The sequence below is a fragment of the Typopeltis vanoorti genome, chromosome 1, assembly GCF_054136105.1.
Source record: "Typopeltis vanoorti isolate ZY-2024b chromosome 1, IOZ_Tvanoo_1.0, whole genome shotgun sequence".
Lineage (NCBI taxonomy): Eukaryota > Metazoa > Arthropoda > Arachnida > Uropygi > Thelyphonidae > Typopeltis > Typopeltis vanoorti.
Window position 1 is genome coordinate 52,639,634 of NC_143549.1, and position 20,402 is coordinate 52,660,035.

The following is a 20,402-nucleotide window of genomic DNA, read 5'->3' on the forward strand; positions in this document are numbered from 1 at the left end:
ATTAAACCTTCATAACCACACGATACTAATTTTATTAATTTCAAGGGATACAGACAGCACTATGGCTTCCGACAGCTGTATAAAAAAACTATTTGATAGAATGACTTGCAATTTCAAATGGATGCTTATGACAGATGTACCAACTTAAAAAAAAAAAAAATCTTGCCGATAGTGTTGCGATCTATGGTCGAGGCCGAGAACTTTTCAGACCACCCCACCTATATCCTCTGCATCAGTCACTCTATTCCCATTTATATTTCACAATATCATTCTTCCACAATCATTTCTCCTCCTATTAGCCACATAGCTAAAAAATTCCCTAGGATTATCTTTGGATCTTAGTGCCAGTCTCTTTTCATATTCCAGTTGTACCTTCCTTACCATATTAGTCACTATCCTGGCCTGAGTTCTCATATTCTTCATGCACCTGCAATCCACCCCTTTCCTTATATCTCTTCCATAACCTCTTTTTCACCTGCAGTTCCTGTTTGATATTGTTTGTCATCCACTTTACACCAAATTGTGTCCTCTTCTTCACTCGTGGAAGAAGCTTACCATTGCTGCAAACAAATATTCCTTCATAATTTCCTATGCACTAATGATATCCTGGCTTTCCAATTCTGCCCTCCATGGAACTGCCCCAAGTTGATATCTAAGACTATTAGAATCACCTGTCTTATAATTCCATATATATGCTCCCTTTTCTTTGATACTCCTACATGTCTATTCATCTTCCAAGTCAAAACCACATGGTCACTCTCTCCAACAGGGATAAGAGATGTCATCTCAGTTATTATCAGCTCTTCTGATGCTACGACCAAATCCAAAACTCTTGAACCCCCCCCCCTTGTTCCCTCTATTACATGTTGCCTAAGACATCTGTCCCTCAAGAATTCCAGAAATTCCAATCCCTTATTACTACATGCATTCCCAACCTATTCCCAATTTATACTGCTGTAGTTAAAATCTCCCATAACAATTATTCTTCTTGCACTTGCCAAGCTCAACTGCCTAAACATCTCCTGCTCCCCACCCTCTGGGCTCCTTGGCTTGTAGCAAAACCCCCACCAAATATCTTTTCTTGCCCACTTCTACCTCACACCATATGCTTTCAAAACCATTAGTATCACTGCCTTCCAAAGCCTCAATCATAATCTTATCACTTATCATAAGCAGTACTCCACCAACTCGTTTTCCCTTCCTATCCTACCGAAAAATGCTGTGTCCTGCTACTTCTATTCCTATTATTATATCATCTTCCGTCAACCACGTCTAAGAGATCCCAATAATCTTTGGCCAGGCTGATGCTATCAATGCCACCAATTCATCTCCTTTATTCCAGGTACTCCTGGTATTAGCATGTCACTGCTTCTATACCTATCATTATCCCCTCCAGACTCCATTGGACTCGGTGTTACCTGATGTCTCCCCCCCCTTCCCCCAAGCAACCACTCCCACAAGAGGCCATCCCCTGCTACCATCCACCTTGTGAGTTCTAGTTTCCCTGCATTGACTCGTTCAGAAAACAGCAATCTCTCCAGATGCTTACATCCTTTCTCATGCAAATGCAAGCAGTCTCTCACACACAGCTCCTTTCTATCCTCAAATGTCCTCCAAGCATCCACATATACCAATCCTCTCTTCTGACTATTATGCTATTCATTATTACTGCTCTTCTACTCAGCTCGTCATTATCATACCTGGATAACAAACACTATCTTTCCTCTGTGGATTTCCTTTTGTACAACCTCAAGCATGAATCTTAAAACTCTTGCCACCAGATTTACACTGCCTCTCAAGTCATTTGTGCCCACCATCGCAATCATCTCATCCACGCTTTCACCCTGCTTAATTGCCATAGCCACACTTTCTATCATTCCTCCAGGCAAACACTCCTCTGGCATCCTATTTTGCACACCATGGATCATTGAGTCTCCATCCATCATACCTCTTGCTACTCTGGTCCTTGATTGCTAACCTGCATCCCTCACTCTCTCTCTCTCCCCCCCCCTAAACCTTTCTCCTGCTGTCCTGGCATCACTCTGTCTCTGGTTCCAGCACTCCCTCTCATTGACTGTGTCCATTCTCTCCTCTTCTATCATTCCCATAACTCTCTATCATTCCCTGTCTTCTACTGTTTCTGTCCTCTCCTCTTATATCATTCCCTGTCTTCTACTGTTTCTGTCCTCTCCTCTTATATCATTCCCTGTCTTCTACTGTTTCTGTTCTCTCCTCTTATATCATTCCCTGTCTTCTACTGTTTCTATACTCTTCTCTTCTATTATTCCCATAATTCTCTCTCACTCCTACTCTGATTCACCTAATCTCATCTTTCATAATTCTCATCTCATTCCCAAAACATTCCACCTGCTCTTTCAGCTCATCTCTCTCTCTGCAAGTTAGCCCAATCAAGACGATCTCTGAAAATATTACAATCATTCAAGTCTTCCACACTCCTCACTCTTATTTTTTCATTCATATTCCACTCGTCATTCTCACCCTCTATCACACCACTCATCTCTCTAGGTTGAGATTCTCCTGTCCCAGATGCAACAAGTCAGTTATTGTAATATCTGCCTCACTAAGTTCCTCCACTGGAATGCCTTGCCAGTCATCTTTGCGTTTAGTTTCAATTGGTCTTTTTGTTGTTCATCTATATAAGATTTGTGAAAAAGGAAAACTGATAGCCTTTGGCTATATGATGATATAAAAGAGCTGAGGCCTTTTCTCTATCTCTCATACTATCCATCATGGCTTTACTTTTTCACCTTAATAAAGTTTGAAACCAGTCCGGGTAGGGCCCTTCCCATAACACATAGCATTACACATGTCTGTAAGGATATGTGCATTGCATTATGGGATATTAATTAGAGCTGACTAAGGAAATTGATGTAAAGTCAGCCTCTATATACAACTAGCCCAGTCATGAAGTGAATACATAAACTTTGTTTGCTTACACTTGGACAAAGGATGAAACCAAGAATATAATTTCTTAGCATCATTAATTTATAGTAAAAGACTTTACAATATCTATTTACATTCAAAAAAAAAAAATCAGCACAAAAGGATTTTAGAACAATTAGTGTCACATTCCATGATCGAAAAATACTATTAAAATAATAAATAAATAGCATGTTTTCTAGAATTAAATATCATATAAGTGAAATAGCAAAAAAGATTAATGCCAGAAAAAGTACAATTAATGCAACTTATGAATTTAAACTGGTTATGGATTCTGTTAAGCTCTGACCCTTAAGCACAATGGGGTGCTTAAGGGTCAAAGCTGAACAGAATCAACAAAGCTGATATGGTAGGAAGTCAACTAAATAAATTTATAAGGAGCCCAAATTTGGTCATCTGGTTTTCAGAAGGACGAAGAGATGTTGGAAAGAGTCCAGAGGCGACTGACTAAGGTAGTATTTTAGTAACTCTGGAATGTTGAGTATGAGGAAAGATTGAGAAGATGCAACTTGAGGAGTCTGGTGGACAGGAGGAAGAGGGGGGATATGATAGAGACCTACAAGTTAGTAAGGGGTTGTTATAATATCAATGCTGCAGAGGTTCTACAGAAAATAGTGGGAGATCGGGGGGGGGGGGGGGACCAGAGGTCATCCCTGGAAACTGTATAAAGATGGTGTGAGTAGGGGAGTTAGAAGCATTTTTTTTCATGCAAAGTTGTGAATGATTGGAATGCCTTGCCTGAGATTGTGGTTTCTGCAGATAATTTGAGTGTGTTTAAAGCATGGTATGATGAGCTGTATGTATGATAAAAGGACCACTCATATGAGACTCCATGAGGTTTTGGGTAATAATAATAATAATAAGAGAGAAATTAGCCAAAACACTAAATTAGCTGTATACAAGACGGTGTTCAAAACAATTTTAACTTACAGATCTGAGAGTTGGGTCAGAAGTAAAACACTTGACCAAAGACTAGAGACTGCAGATATGAGAATCCTGAGAAAGATTGAGGGCATGAACCATTGGCATCAATGAAAATATCATGTTAAAAATGAGGATATTAGGAAAGAACTTGACATTGTCAGCATCCAGGAATACATTAGCACAGCTAATCTCAGATGGTATGGTCACTTAAACAGAATGGAAGAGAAAAGATTAGCAAAAAAAACACGTGTTCGTTGCCAGGTTGGTAGGAAAAAGACCCAGAGAAAGACCAAGATATGGGTGGATTGATACAGTACAAAGTGCCTTAGACGATAGAAATATAAGATCTGATAATGTTGAAGTCTTGACAGGTACCAGACTGATTTGGAGGAAAATTGTGGATAGGAAGTTAGTAATGATGTAAATTTTTCATGTAGTATTATAATATCCTGTACACCCTTTGAGGGTATATATCAGGAATTTGATGATGATGAGGGTCAAAGCTGTATAACTGAGAGGACACCTCCACATAGCCTTTGAAGGAATGCAGAGAACCTACCAGGGCTTCTGACCTAATGTCCAATCCTCACTTTCTCCACAATATAAAATGATGATACAACATGACAGAATTTCATGCTGGCTGGGTGTCACTGAGATAAACAAGCATGTTGTTTTTGCCAGGGAAACAGAATGAACAGTGAAAAGTCAGCTACTGGAACAAATCCTGAAACACACCCCAACTAAACATCACAGTTCAAGATCGGTGCTATCAACATAAGAAGCCTGAATGGCAAAGAAATAAAGCCAGCTGAGGAATTGGATAAATACCAGACTGACATAACAGGGGTGATTGAAACAAAAAAGACAAAAACTGGTGAGATTTTTCTGAGCAATAAATACAAAATGTTATATTCAGGTAATGATAATCAGGGAAAAGAAGTTGCAGATATAGTATTGAACACAAAATATGAGGCTAATCTTCTTGAATGGCAAGCAATATCAAACAGAGTGATGTGGGCAAATATCAGAATGGGGGGGGGGGGGGAACTAGACAATGAGACTTATATGTGCCTATAGAACCACAGTCAGTTTAACTAAGGTAGCAGTGGAGGAATTTTTCTGAGGCATTAGAGAAAGCAACTAACAAAAAAGGAAAAGTTATAACCAAGGAAGACCCAGATATAGGTAGATTGATACAGTAAAATGTGCTTTAGAAGATAGAAGTATAAGATCTGATAATGTTGGAGTCTTGATATGTATCAGATTGATTTGGAGGAAAATTGTAGAAGTAATGATGTAAGTTTTTCATGCAGTACTATCATATCCTGTACATCCCTTGAGGGTACATATCAGGAATTTGATGATGATGGTGATAATGATGATAAATAACAACATATATCTTTTGAAAGTTGTATTTTTTTTCACTTGGTTACACTAGAAATTAAAGATGTGAAGAAATTATATTATTGGTTTAATCTGCTTGTTTGCTTATATCTTGGATAAAGGATTAAACTAAGAATGCAATTTCTTGGCATCTTTAACACCTATCTTTTTGATGAGGCCAGGGACTTGGGAGTGTTGGTGGATAGGGAGATGAAATTTAGGGGGCACATTGCAAAAGTAGCTAAATCAGCTCATCAACTCACTTGGTTGTTGAAAAATACCTTGACCAGCAGAGACAAGCAAGTTATTGTACCTCTGTACCAAGCCCTGATAAGACCTCATCTCGACTACTGTGCCCAGATTTGGTCACCTCGGTTCCTTCTTGATGGGGAGGAGGTGGAGAGGATCCAGAGGCGAGTGACTAAGATGATAGCAGGTCTATGGAATGAACCATATGAAAACAGGTTGAAGATTTGTGGGTTGCAGAAACTAGTTGATAGGCGGAGGAGGGGAGATATGATTGAGACATTCAAATTGCTAAAAGAATTCTATAGAATTAATTCAGAGGATATTTTTGAGATCAGGACTGGTGGTGGGAGAATTAGGGGACACCTATAGAAGCTGGGCAATAGTGTGGTTAGCAGAGGTGTTAGAGCTGGGTTCTTTACTTTTAGAGTGGTAAATGAGTGGAATAAGCTGCCAGAGTCTGTTGTGGGTGCTATGACAGTGAGCGAGTTCAAGGCAAGGTATGATAGATACTGTGAGAATGTCGAATAGTTGTGTGGATATGATATTTAGGGCCTCCCTCGATGAGTCTAAGGACTCCCTGGAGTAGCCGGAAATAATAATAATAATAATCTTTGCTTCATACACTTTCAAATAACATTTGATGCATGAAAAGTCATCAAAAGGTAACAGATATATTAAAAGGCATCTGATACAGAAGACCTTAGACTAATAAGAGAATTATGCTGAAATCAGAAGACACAAATTATAAATGAAATAAATAACGAAACAGGTATTATTATTTGACACTTCCAGGGAGTCCAACGACTCATCGAGGGAGGGCACCTGCTCTACAACTCCGTCTCCACTATTCAATCACCAACTGATCCCAACTACACCAATGCCATCTACTGCCATACACCACATATTTCCACAGATAATCACAAACATCCATGCCCATACGGGATTCGAACCCACAGCCTTTTGGCTGGAGAGCGGATACGCTACCCACTTGGCCAACCAGGCCGTCGCTGACTAGATTCGAAACCAAGAAATCTTCCTTCATGCGGTCAAGAGCCATGGTGTGCAAACGCCACATCCACTGAGCTACATAGGCTTCTATTAAAAGTGCAGTGAGACAGGGGTGTATAATATCACCTATACTTTTCAATATGTACAGTGAAATGATAAGAAAAGAATATGAAGAAACTGAAATTGAAACAATATTAGATTTTCAGATGATTTGGTGTTCAGAGAAGATACATTGAAAATAGAATTACAAAATATGTTCGAAATACTAAATACAGCTAAAATCAAGTACAGGTATAACTTGCTTAACACGGTTTTGCTTAATGCGGGATTTGATTAATGCAGCGAAATGAATTGTGACAATTCCTTTATATACGCGGCAAGAGTTTTAATTAACTTGCCTTTAAATTTACCAAAGAAAAACATGCAAGCCTCAAGGAATGTTTCCTGGCCAAGAAAAAGGAAGTCGTGAGCATGATGACGTTGATGATAACACACTTGGTCATCCAAACTCTCTTAATGATCTATTTGAGAATGCGAAAATTTTATTTTTTCTGCCAAATGCAACATCATTGCTACAACTCATGGACATGGGCATCACTGCAACTTTCAAAGTCTATTTTCTTAAAAAGACATTCTCAAAGGTAGTAGAAACAACAACGGGAGAAAATGCAATTACGCTCCAAGAATTTTGGAAAAATTTTAACATTAAACATGCAATTGAAAACATTAATGACTTGTAGGAGCAAGTGTCTTCTAGCTGCATGAGAGCTGTTTGGAAAATCTTTTGCTAGAATGCACTAATGACTTAGGTGGTTTTCAAAATCCTGTGAACAACATGGTTGAAGAAATCATTGTATTTGGCAAAGACCTTGGTTTTGATGGCGTTGATGCAGAGGATGTTAAAGAATTATTGCATTCAAATTCAAAAGATTTTAGTGACAACAATCTTCTTGAAATTGAACAACAACTCGCATATGATGACAATGAACAAATGGAGTGTGAAGATGAGGCTCAAAGTAGATAACAATTAGAGAACTGGATGGAATATTTCACATTTTAGAATCGCTTAAGAGTCATTTTGCTTGTTATCATAGAATTTATGCTGATAAGAAAAAAAACTAAAACTGTTCAAAATGACTCTTGATAACTTTTTTGATAAAAAATTGCACTAACTAATGTAGGTACAAGCATTTATTAAACATTTACTTTGCATTCATTTTTTAACTTTCCTAAAAGAAAGAGTACCATATACTCATATAAACGAATTATTAATACAGTAATCGATCATGGATGAATTGTAATTTTTACCATTGAGTATTATATTTGATTAATGCGATTTTAATATATGCGATAACATCAAGGGATTAATTAATCGCGTTAAGGGATACCTGTATATGGTAATACGAAAAAAACAGCAACAAAACACAAATTTAAGAATATCTATGGGATTCATTCAAACAGTTAAGACTTATAATTATAGTTCCTGGAGAAAGGAATGTACAAGGAATTAAAAAGCAGGTGATAATAATAATCTTAGAAAATCAGCTTGGGGCAGTTCCATGGATGGAGGAACTGGAAGGACAAGATTTCATCAGTGCTTGGGAACTTGTGAAGGAATATTTATTAGCAGCAGTAGCAAGTTGTATACTGTGAGTGAGAAGAAAACACAATTTAGTGTAAAGTGGATGACAAACAATATCAAATGGGAACCGCAGATGAAAAGAGGTGCTGAGAGTAGTGGAGAGCAGAAGCATGAAGAATATAAGACTAAGACGAGGAAAGTGACTAGTATGGTAAGAAAGGCATAGCTGGCATATGAGAAGAGATTGGCCTTGAGATCCAAAGAAAATCTAAGGAATTCTTTTGTTATGTGGCCAGTAGGAGGAAAAATGATTGTGGAAGCATGATACTTTGAATAAAAATGGGAATAGAGTGACTAATGCAAAGGACAAAGTGGAGTTGTTCAATGAACACTTTACTGGGTATTTCATCCTGAAGAAGTATATTTTAACACTGGAGGAATGGGGGCAGTTCAAGATTTAGAAGTGCAAGAAGAGAGTATGTTTCAAATACTGAATACTCTGGATGTGAATAAAGCAATGGGACTGGATGGGATTTCATCACGGGTTTTGAGTGAATGTACCAAAGAACTGACAGCTTCATTGACCTGGCTTTTCAATGAAAGCGAGGTCAATCAGATTACTAAAATTGGCAATGGGAAAGGTGCCTAAGAAGTGGAAGGAAGGTAACATAGTGACATTTCTGCATATTTCAGTAGTTGTTAAGGATTTGAAGAAATTAGTGACGGATTATTTACAGTGTTGGGCAGATGAGGGTAATGTTATCTGTGAGGGTCACAGCATGAATTTGTTAAGGGGGCACTCTGATTTTAGTAATCTGATTGCCTTTTATAACAAAGTGACAAGAGCGGCTGATGAGGGAAAGGCATATTCTGCCATTTTACAAAGGCATTTGACAAGGTACCATGAAATGCTGATATTTAAGTTGTAGCACATTGGGTTTGGATAACAGCTTAGTGAACTGGATTCAGGATTGGCTGTCTGAGGGAGCAGTATCAAGCAAAATTACAAATGGGGTCTCACAGGGCTCAGTACTGGGACCTGTATTATTTAACCTTTATATCACTACATTGTCAATGGACTGCAGAGTGATATGAAGCTGGGAAGAGTTATTAGCAATAGTGCAGATGTGGTAGCCCTGCAAGAGGATTTGAATAAACTGGCCAGATGGGCAAATGAATGGAGTATCAGTTTGATGCAGCTGAATATAGTCTTGAAGTCTGAGATACATATGGGAGGCTGCATATTCTGTTGGAGGAACTGTACTGCAGGAAGCGAGGCAAGCAAAGGATCTGGGTGGGTGGGTGGGTGTGGGGGAGGGGATGATTGATAGAAATCTGAAATTCAGGAACATATTGCAAAGGTGGTTAAGATAACCCAGAACATTGCTGCAATACTGAGAAAGATGCTGACCAGCAGAGATAAAAGAGTTGTCATTCCATTATATAAAGCCCTGAAGATCACACCTGAATTATTGTGCTAAAATTTGGTTCCCAGGATTTGAAAGGGATAAATTAACCTTGGAAAGAGTGCAGAGGTGGTATACTAACAAAGATGATATCAAGACTGTACAATGTTAGTTATGAGGATAAGCTGAGGAAATGTGGACTGCAAAGGTTGGTAGGTAGAAGAAGGAGAGGTGATATGTTGAGGCATTTAAACTGTTGAGAGGTATCACAGTGTTGACACTGGGGGAGTTCTTTTGTTTGGTGAAACAGGAGGAAGGAGCAAGGACAATGAGCCATCCCTGGAAGTTGCAAAAGGAAGTCATGAGCAAGAGGGTGAGGAGTGATTTTTTGCATCTAGAGCCATGGAATGCATTGTCTGATAGAGTGGTGAGAGCAGGAACAGTGAATGGGTTCAAGGAGTGGTATGATAGGCTTTGTGTTTCCTAGGGTGGGCCTCTTACAATGAGTCTTGTGACTCCATGGAGATCCTGAATCATGACAATAAATAACAACTAAATAATAATTATTATTATTTAGGAGTAATTGAAGTAATAAGAAGTAATATTTAGGAGTAAAAGTTATTGAAGTTAATGAGAACCAAAACAGTGCTCATAGAGAACTTATAAGAGAGATTTCAAGATAGTAGGACACATATTAACAGAATTAGCAGGAAAAAAGTCAACTGTCTCTATGAATACTGGAGGGAAAATCAGAGCAAAGAAGATCTTTTGGTAGACCAAGAACTTTTTGAGTTACTGATTTAAAGATATGGAAGTGTAACAAGAGCTATTATGAGATTGAAAGGATGGCAGAGAAATGGACACTTTGGTGTACCATGATTGCTAACCGCTTAATTGGAGAAAATACTTAAGATGATGATATGGTCTTTATGATCATTGATAACCTGAGTTTCTTAGGCATGATGAATGGCAAAGACAATTCAGAGTGTGCATACTATGAGGACATACTATATGTTTGTAGGTTACAAAATGTTGATAGGAGGGAATGATGGGATATGATAGAAACATATAAGTTACTAAACAGGCTTTATAGGACTGATGCAGAAGAATTTTTTTAATTTTTTTTTTTTTTTTTGCTCCCATCCAATAAAGGTTATTTGTAAATCTTTGGTATATTTTGTACCATGGACTGGCTAAGTAGATATTTTTTTCTATTTTTATCAATTTTTTATATATATATATTTTTGTATTTTTCATTTATTTTTTATGCAATCCAGGAACCCTGCAATAGGGACCAAACAGGGAACTTTTCAAACCACTTCAGGCCTCCAATAAGCAGGGAGGTGGTCATATACTACTGGGCAGTGGCATTCATCTCCCACCTAAAGCCAATCACAAACATCCATGCCCATGGCAGGATTCAAACCTGCAGCCTGTTGGTTGGAGAGCAGGTATGCTAACAACTGAACCAATATTTTTCCACAGTTGTTTTACTTTATCTTAAGAGTGAAGCCATCATTAAAGTCAGAACTAACAGAATTTGTCTGGACTTAGAGACTACCAAAAGAGTGCTCATAGAAGACCTTATAAGAGAGAGATAAAGCTAATGATAGCAGAAGGGAGAGATCTGGAAGTTATGAAACAATGCAGTTGTGTAAGGACTTTTTTTTTTTTTAGGTGGGAGAGCAGCAAATGCATGAAATGGGTTGTCAGAGGTCGATAAGAATTGCTTTGTTAGTGAATGAATTTAAGGAGTGATATGATAGGTATTGTGGGAACAAGTTTAGTTCTCTTACATTGAGTTTTCATACTCCATTAAGATGCTTGTATAATTACAATAATAATAATATATCTACAAAATCCATTTAACAGTTTACATATAACACCTATATGCTATCTTCTTACAATTCAACTTATGGTAAGGTTTATATTTTTCCACAGTTGTTTTGCTTTATCTTAAGAGTGAAGCCATCATTAAAGTCAGAACTAACAGAATTTGTCTGGACTTAGAGACTACCAAAATTTTTTGATTATCTGAATTTCAGAAAAAGTTTAACAAAATGGCCTATAGCAAAATAAATAGGTTACATGCTAAACTATAAAGAACGAAATTATGAAGAACAAGAAGCATATTAGGTTCTTTCCCATGGCATAATTTACTAGATAAGAAGGATATTGGTAGTGCATGGGAAGAACTTAATACTTAAATGAAAAATTCAATACTTAAAATGATGCAATATCAGAATATGTCCCTAGAACTTGAAATATAAATAAGGTGAGATGAAATGGATGTGTAATCTTATCAAGCAAGAGATTCTTAAGAAAAAGATAATGTGGAAGGAATACTGCATGCATAAGGATGATGTCGGTTATGAAATTTATAAGGAACAGGCCAGAAGAGTAACAGCCATTGTATAGATCGCCTAAGTCTGAGTACAAAAGAAAACTGCACTGCAAGATAAAGACCCAAAAGAATTCTATTGTTATGCTGCAAATAAAAGGAAGAAGGAGTATGAAAGAATAACTCTGTTGAATATATATGATATATGTATGACAAATGAAGAGGAGATCATTCAACTAATAGGTTTCCATTGTGTTAAAAATTACCAATCTAGTGTTGAGCTCACTACTCCTCTTCACTGGATGAAGAAACTCAAGTGCATGAGGAGGTACAAAACTTGTTGCAAACTAAATAAGAATATGGCAATAGGGCTAATGGGATATCATTACAGATGCTAAAAGGGTGTATGGCTGTTCCTTTGACCAGGGTATATAATTTGAGCTTTGTAACAAGAAAGATTCTTCAGGACTGGAAAGAATGTATGATAAGCCCATTGTACAAGGATGGTGCAAAGAATGTATCCAACCTATCAATATCTCAGGAATGGTGGTGAAGATTTTGGAAAAGCTAGTAAAAGCTTGTATACAGAAATGTTTTAACAGAGAATCTATACTTTGCAGTGAATACCATGGAGTTAAAGGGAGGTTGTGTTTGGGGCAGTGCATGGCCACCTACTACTGCCCTCTAAGGGCGGTAGTAGGTGGCCTGGAATGTAAGGTGGGACCTCTGGTGATGAGTGTTTCCCAAATCTCCGGATGGAGGTTTAATGGATTTTTTACAACACTCAAAAAGAATTAAATTAGAATTTAATACTCCTATATTTCGTCCTAGTCACTAGGACATCTACGGGGATTACAAAGACAATTACTGTAACATGCACACAAAAACTTACAATACTAAGCCCAACCACGTGGGTGACACTAAAGTCCTATCTAGGTGGAGCGCCCTCTAAGGGCGGTAGTAGGTGGCCTGGAATGTAAGGTGGGACCTCTGGTGATGAGTGTTTCCCAAATCTTCGGAAGCTTAATGCAACCGTATTTGTTAAGATTTGGTTGGTTTCTGAGAGCTGCTGCTGCTTCTAAGAAAAGTCTCTCTTTCTTGAATTTGCTGTGGTGGAGCATGGTGGTTTTCTTCCATGATACTCTGTGGGTGGTGTCCAAAACATGGTCAGCCAAGCCTGAATGGCCATAGTTGTGTTTAACGATGTACGACTTGTGTTCCTCCAGGCGGATGGATGCTGTTCTGTCTGTCTGTCCAAAGTACACAAGCTTACAGGAACAGGGTACTTTGTAAACTCCAGGCAGAGAGAGAGGAGGGAGCTGATCTTTCATAGAACAGATAAGGGTAGCAAGTTTGCGGTAGGGCGGTTGCATTAAGCTTCCGAAGATTTGGGAAACACTCATCACCAGAGGTCCCACCTTACATTCCAGGCCACCTACTACCGCCCTTAGAGGGCGCTCCACCTAGATAGGACTTTAGTGTCACCCACGTGGTTGGGCTTAGTATTGTAAGTTTTTGTGTGCATGTTACATTAATTGTCTTTGTTGTCCTAGTGACTAGGATGAAATATAGGAGTATTAAATTCTAATTTAATTCTTTTTGAGTGTTGTAAAAAATCCATTAAACCTCCAACATAATGTCCTCACAGCACTTAAGCCTCTACACAAGAATTTTATAATAATGTTACTACTGAGTAGACAAGAGGAATGGATATATCATGATACTCTCAGACTTGGCTAAAAGTATTATGATAATATGACAGGATACAGTATGGCCAACTGTTGTATAAATTGGAAAATATGGGATTTGGTTATAAACTATTGGCATGGATAAGAACATGGCTGACTGACAGATATGTAAAAGTGGTATATGGGGGATGTGAGTCTGTAAGATTTAAGGTGACCACATCCACAGAGTACCACAGAAATTAGTGCTTGGTCTATTATTATTATTATTCAATATTTACATTAATGATATTAGGAATGATTTGACAGCAGACATATAGCTATTTGCTGATGATACAGAAATAGGCAGGGTAATCTGGAATGTGGCTAGTATGCATTACTTGCAGGATGATTTCAAAAAGATGGAATTATGGGCATGTGAAAATGGCTATCACTTCAATGTTAGTAAATGTAAACTCATGCACTTGGGTGTGATGAGATATCCAGTGTCATATTATATTGATGGGATTATGATAGATGAAATTGATCAGGCTAGGGATCTTGGAGTTTTAGCATATAGGAAGTTGAGGTTCAAAGGAAATATAGCAGAGATTGCAAATATATCTCAGAGGATAATTGCTGAAAAGAAACTAAAAAGGTAACAATAGAGAAGTCATTTTGCCTCTTTAAAAGGACTTTATAAGATCTATCTTGGACTATTGTGCATAAGTTTAGTCTCCTGGTTTCCATGTTGATTCTGATATAACAGACAGAGTGCAAAGGAGAGTGTTAAAAATGATATAAGGATTGTGGAATACAGATTATGAAGACCGACTGAGAATTTGTGCACTGCAGTCACTATCAAATAGAAAAAAGAGGAGTGATATCAATGAGACTTACAAACTTTGGAAAGAGTCATACAGGATCCCAGTAGATGGAATTTTTCATTTTATGGTTGTGAGAGGATGAGAGGGGCATCCAAGTTGAGAATGAAAGTGAAGAAGGGGATGGAAGCTAGCTTTTTTTCCTCACAGAGTTGTGTGTGATGATAATTGATTGCCTTCAGAGGTTGTGAATGCAGGTAGTGTGAATGAATTCAAGAAAAAGTACGACAGCTATGACATGTTGCTTGCCTCGATGAGTGAGTCACTGACTCCCTGGAGGGTCTCTCTTAATAATAATAATAATTAATTAATACCAATAATAAAAATAATTTAAGATGAAACAAATATTTCAATTTTAATACAATTCTTCTTCTTCAAAAATAAAAAGTACCTTGAGACAGTACTTCAATGTATGGTAAAATGTTAGAAACATCTCTACTCAAAGAAGCTTTCGCTGTCAGGGTTAGAAATGCAGAATGGAGGAAGTGTTCCTGCAATAAAACATAAAAATGAAAGTGAATATATATACTCATAACAATAATAATTCATGTGGGAATTACATGATAAAGGCAATCGTACAAAAATTCATATGCAAGATAAAAATCAATCTTTGCTTAAAGGACACATATTTATACATATCAGGCCCAATAATTAGAGTAATGATACTAGTTTTTATGAAGCACATGGGAACATTTAATTTACAACAGCAGGTTCCAACATGCTTTAATTCTGTTCAATAATTAAATTGTTTTGATAGCATTAGGAATATTAGGAATGACATTGCAACTTTTGAGAAGTTAATTTGCAAAGTAATAAACAAAGAACCAATACCTTGGAACCAAAACTTGGAAAATCAATTAGAGGTCAGAATGACTACAATTGTTATCATTCACGACTGTCATACACTTAGTGATGAAGCTTGTTGTTTCCATTTACAAAGGATAGATTGTCACTCTGCTCCTACATGGAGTCTATTCTAAATGCTGATTTATTTCAGTCATGCAGACCGATCTCTTACTAAATGCATTTCTGAACATTAATCCTACATAAAATTGCAAAAAAAAAAAATCTGGCCTTTCTGAACATACCATTACTAATACTAGCCACAGGATTTTCTGCAATGATGCTAAATTATTGCACAGTTGCTATTACAAATTTGAATGTGTATTTAAAGAAACTGCCTTCTCCACTGCCGAAGCCTCAATCTCAATGACAGATTGTCTATGGCCAAACTTTGGAAAATTGCTATCGGTAACTGTATTTCTTAGTTGTGATTTTTTTTTTTTTAAACTATAGTTACACATGCACACAGACCTATTTCAGATCCTAATAGTTTTATATTTACCTGGTTCTCTCATGACCGCATATGAAAACATATCATTCTCCATGTACCTACATTGGTGTTATTTGAATTTCCCAATTCTATTTTGTTACACCTGATGATGGTTTAAAAAACTTAAACCAAAATATATGTATAATTAATGGTTAATTTAAATTTCTTTTTATTGTGTTCCTGTGTGTATTTTATATTTCTTTCTTTGTGTATCAGGTATTTGGTGGTGTTAAGACAACACAAATCTGGTTTGATGAGAATGGAAATTTTTTGGGAGAGCAACATGGATTTGTTAAGAGGAGGTCTTGCTTTAGTAAGTTGGCTACATCTTATAATAGGGTGAATGACTAGTGTATTAGAGAGAAAGAGAGAGAGAGAGAGAAAAAAAATGCTTATGTGGTGATTTATTTGGATTTTGCTAAAGAATCTGATAGAATACCATCTGTTGATACTGAGCAGGATGGGCATTGGTAGTCAGTCAGTAGCTTAGTTACAGGATGTTCACTGTCCCAAGAGAGGAAATTACCACATTGAGATACCTATTATAATTCAAATGGGTCATAAACTCAGTGTATGTTGAGTGGTGTGGAAACTGATTCATTTCCTGATTATAAAATAAGACAGTGACTCCTAGGTTAGGAAAAGTATGATAGCTAGTGTGTGAATAAACAGTTCTCCCACGATGAGTCTTCTGACTCTGTGGAGATAGCTATATAATAATAATAACAATAATAATATACCACACTGAAGGAACTGTACTCCAAGAAATTTATAAAGCTACGGATTTGATGGTGATGGTAGATAGAGAGCTGAAGTGTAGCAGACACACGGCTAAGGTTACCAATGTAGCTCACAGGAGTACTTGATTATTGAAGAACATGCTAACAAGCGGAGATAAGAAAGTTATCATTCCACTTTATAAGGCCTTAATATATCCATGTCTGGATTGCTGTGCTGAGGTCAGGTCACCTGTATTTCTTTGAGTTAAGGAAGTAGTGAAGAGGATAAGTGACCAAGATGGTGAGAGGATTGGAAGAAGGCAGCAGAGATGAGTTATAATGGCGGGAAAGAGCAAAAGAGTTAATTGTATTAATTGGTACAAATGATTTGAGAGAGAACAAAGAGCATGTCAAAATGAATGTCAGGAGACTGCTTGGAAAGATAAAGGAGAATAGTGTGACAGGAAGGGTGGTCAGTGTGTTGCCTAGGTATGATTGTGGTGAAATGAGGCGGAGAGCAAGGATTATGAATGATATTCTGGCTGAAATGTGTGAGGAGATGGGAGTACAGTTTGTTAATGTGTGGAATGAGTTTGAGGGACGAAGTGAGCTGTATGGGAGCGATGGACTGCATTTGAGTGGTTATGGTGCGAGTCTCTTGGAGAGACTGCTGCTGGAAAGTGGAGAAGTGAATAGAGAGAATGAATCAGATCGAGAGGGGAGTGATGTGGAAGAGCATGAGAGTAAGATGGAGAGATTGAAGGAGTGGAAATGAATGGGGAAGTGAGTGGTATGAGTATAGAAAATGAGAGAATGGGTGTGCAAGAGGAGCAGGGAAACGGGGAGGCTCAGGGTGGACAGGGATACACAGCGTGAGAAAGGTGGATGCTCCAAGAGGAGGTGAGAGCATGTGTAGGCAGGAAAGTAATGGGATGATCAGGGATCAAAAGGAAACAAATGGAATTGCAAAGGGTTCTAAAATGAAGAAGCAGAAAGGGAAATGGCCCCAGTCCAGCATGGAGAGATCACATCGAGTGAGTGGTATCAGTGGAACTAGCTGTAGATCCAGAAATGAGTTGTTGTGTTTGTATAGCAATGCTAGAAGTATAAGGAACAAGGCGGATGAAATGGTTGCACTAATTGCGTCTGTGCACCCAGAGATTGTCGGAATAAGTGAGACATGGTTAGATGAGGATGACATCCTGACAGGAATAGAGATGGAAAGGTATGATGTGTTTCGTGAGGATAGAAGGGGTAAAAAGGGAGGGGGAGTGCTATTGATGATAGAGAAAGAGTTATGTCCATACAAGGTAGAGATGCAAGAGGGAAATGGGGCCAGTGGTTTTGAGGCAGTATGGTGTGAGATAGAGGTGAATAGAATCAAATACTTGGTGGGATGTTGTTATAGACCTGGTAATGTGGATGGTGGTGATAGTGAAATGTATAGTCAAATAAGCCAAGCAAATAAGAAAAGGGTGATCATTATGGGTGATTTTAATTATGGCAATATAGACTGGAATGAAGAGATAGCAACTGGAAGTAAAGAAAATGAGTTTCTTGAGTTTTTGAGGGATAACTACCTCAGACAGTATGTAACAAAGGGCACAAGAGGATTAAGGGTCTTGGATTTGGTCATCTCATCGGAGGATGTAATTATCAATGAGGTTTCAAATCATCCACCAATTGGTGAAAGTGACCATGAGGTGATTACTTGGGTGGTTGCCAGCAGTGCAAGGACCCCTGTGAAAAAAGGGTATATGTGGAACTACAAGGGGGGTGATTATGAAGAGCTCAGGAGACAGCTTGCAGGTGTAGCATGGAATGAGGAGTTAGCTGGAAAAGAGATCAATGCAGCTTGGGGGATTTTCAAAAAATATTTAGTGGATGCAATGTCTAAATGTATACCACGGGTGAGAAGGTTAAATAAGGTAGGTGTGAGATGGATGAATAAAGAGATTAAGCATGCAATACAGAGAAAAAGGGCATTGTGGAGGCAGCATAAGAGAAGTGGAAGTAACTAATTTCATGAGGTCTACAAAGACCAGGCAAGGAGGGTGACTTGGTTGGTGAGAGTAGCTAAAGAGAGGTATGAACAGCAGTTAGCTAATGAAGCTAAAAAGAATCCTAGGGAGTTCTTTCGATATGTAGCCAGCAAAAGAAAGAATGATTATGGAAGGATGACATTGATTGGAGGAAATGGTATAAAGACAGCTGATGCAGAATGTGTGGTGGAGATACTTAATGAGCAGTTCATAAAGATCTTTCAATCTTGTGATTGTGACTTCATGGAGAGATTAAGAGCAGTTGATGATGGGGAGGAGAGACTGACTGTAAGTGAGCAAGAGGTGTTTGGGGAGTTGAGTAAACTAGATGTAAATAAGGCTGTGGGACTTGATAATATATCACCGCGTATTCTGAAGGAATGTGCCAGAGAGTTGACACCTGCCTTGACATATTTTTTTAATATGAGTCTTGCACTTGGTCAAGTCCCTAAAGAGTGGAAGGAGGGCAAGATTGTGCCACTTCATAAAGGAGGTGATCGAACTCAAGCATCAAACTATAGGCCTATCTCTGTGTCAGGTGTTGTGGTTAAGTTGTTGGAGAAGCTTGTGAGAACTAGGATCGAGGGTTGGGTTGACAACGATGGTATAATCTTTGATGGACAGCATGGATTTGCTAAAGGGAGGTCGTGTTTTAGTAATCTACTTACTTATTACAATAAAGTGACTGCTTCCTTGGACAGAGGAGAAGGATACACAGTAATATACTTGGATTTCGCAAAAGCTTTTGATAGAGTACCTCATGATAAGTTGACAGTCAAACTAGAGCAGATGGGGTTGGATATTAGATTAGTGCATTGGATTGGAGACTGGCTATCTGATAGGTATCAACAAGTTGTGTATGGGGGTGCAATATCCAGGAAAAGGAAAGTCACTAGTGGAGTGCCTCAGGGGGTCTGTTTTAGGGCCATTACTATTTAACTTGTATATTAATGATATTGGCGAAGATTTGGATGGAGATATTCAGTTGTTTGCAGATGATGCAAAGTTGGGACGAACCATAAAGAGTAGTGAAGATGTTGTGGCCTTGCAAGAAGACTTGAATAAATTGAGTGATTGGGCAAGCAAATGGGGATGTGAATTCAATGTTGCAAAATGTAAGGTTTTAAAATTTGGAAAACAAAGATGGGATGCAGAATTTATGCTTGGTGAGAATATATTGTTGGAAGTAGAGGAAATAAGAGATCTGGGAGTGATAGTGGATAAGGATCTAAAATTTAGGGGACACATCGCCAAAATTGTGAAGACAACACAAAGACTTCTGGGAATGATGAGGAGGACACTGACGTGTAGAAGTAGGGAGATTCTTGTTCCATTGTATAAGGCTTTGATTAGGCCACACATGGACTATTGTGCCCAGATTTGGTCACCAGGTTTTCAGAAGGATACAGAGATGTTGGAAAGGGTCCAAAGGCGACTGACTAAGGTAGTTTCTGACCTCTGGAATGTCGAGTATGAGGAAAGATTGAAAAGATGTAATTTGCAGAGTCTAGTGGAGAGAAGGAAGAGGGGAGATATGATAGAGACCTACAAGTTGGTAAGGGGTTGTTATAGGATCAATAGTGGAGAAGTTCTACAGAGAATAGTGGGAGATCAGGGGAGAACCAGAGGTCATCACTGGAAACTATATAAAGAGGGTGTGAGTAGGGGAGTAAGAGGCAGGGTTTTTTGCAGAGTTGTGAATGATTGGAATGCCTTGCCTGAGAGTGTGGTGTCTGCAAGGAGTTTGAATGTGTTTAAGACCCGGTATGATGAGATGTGTGTGAGATAAAAGGACCTCCTAGATGAGTCTTTGACTCCATGAGGTCTTGTTTAATAATAATAATAATAATAATAATAATAATAATAATCAGCTACATGAGGAGTACAATGAGTAGGTGAGAATTGT

At 38.1% G+C, this 20,402-nt stretch overlaps 1 protein-coding gene across 4 annotated transcripts in view; it reads right to left on the reverse strand.

The window, feature by feature from the left end:
- LOC150109973 (2-oxoglutarate and iron-dependent oxygenase domain-containing protein 2-like) overlaps nucleotides 1-20,402 on the reverse strand; it is a 202,167-nt gene that overhangs the window by 100,301 nt on the left and 81,464 nt on the right. For all 4 annotated transcript variants that reach the window (XM_090397457.1, XM_090397437.1, XM_090397428.1 and 1 more), the window contains one exon: nucleotides 14,794-14,893. In XM_090397457.1, coding sequence (XP_090253583.1) covers nucleotides 14,794-14,893 — 100 coding nt within the window. The remainder of the gene's footprint in view (nucleotides 1-14,793; nucleotides 14,894-20,402) is intronic.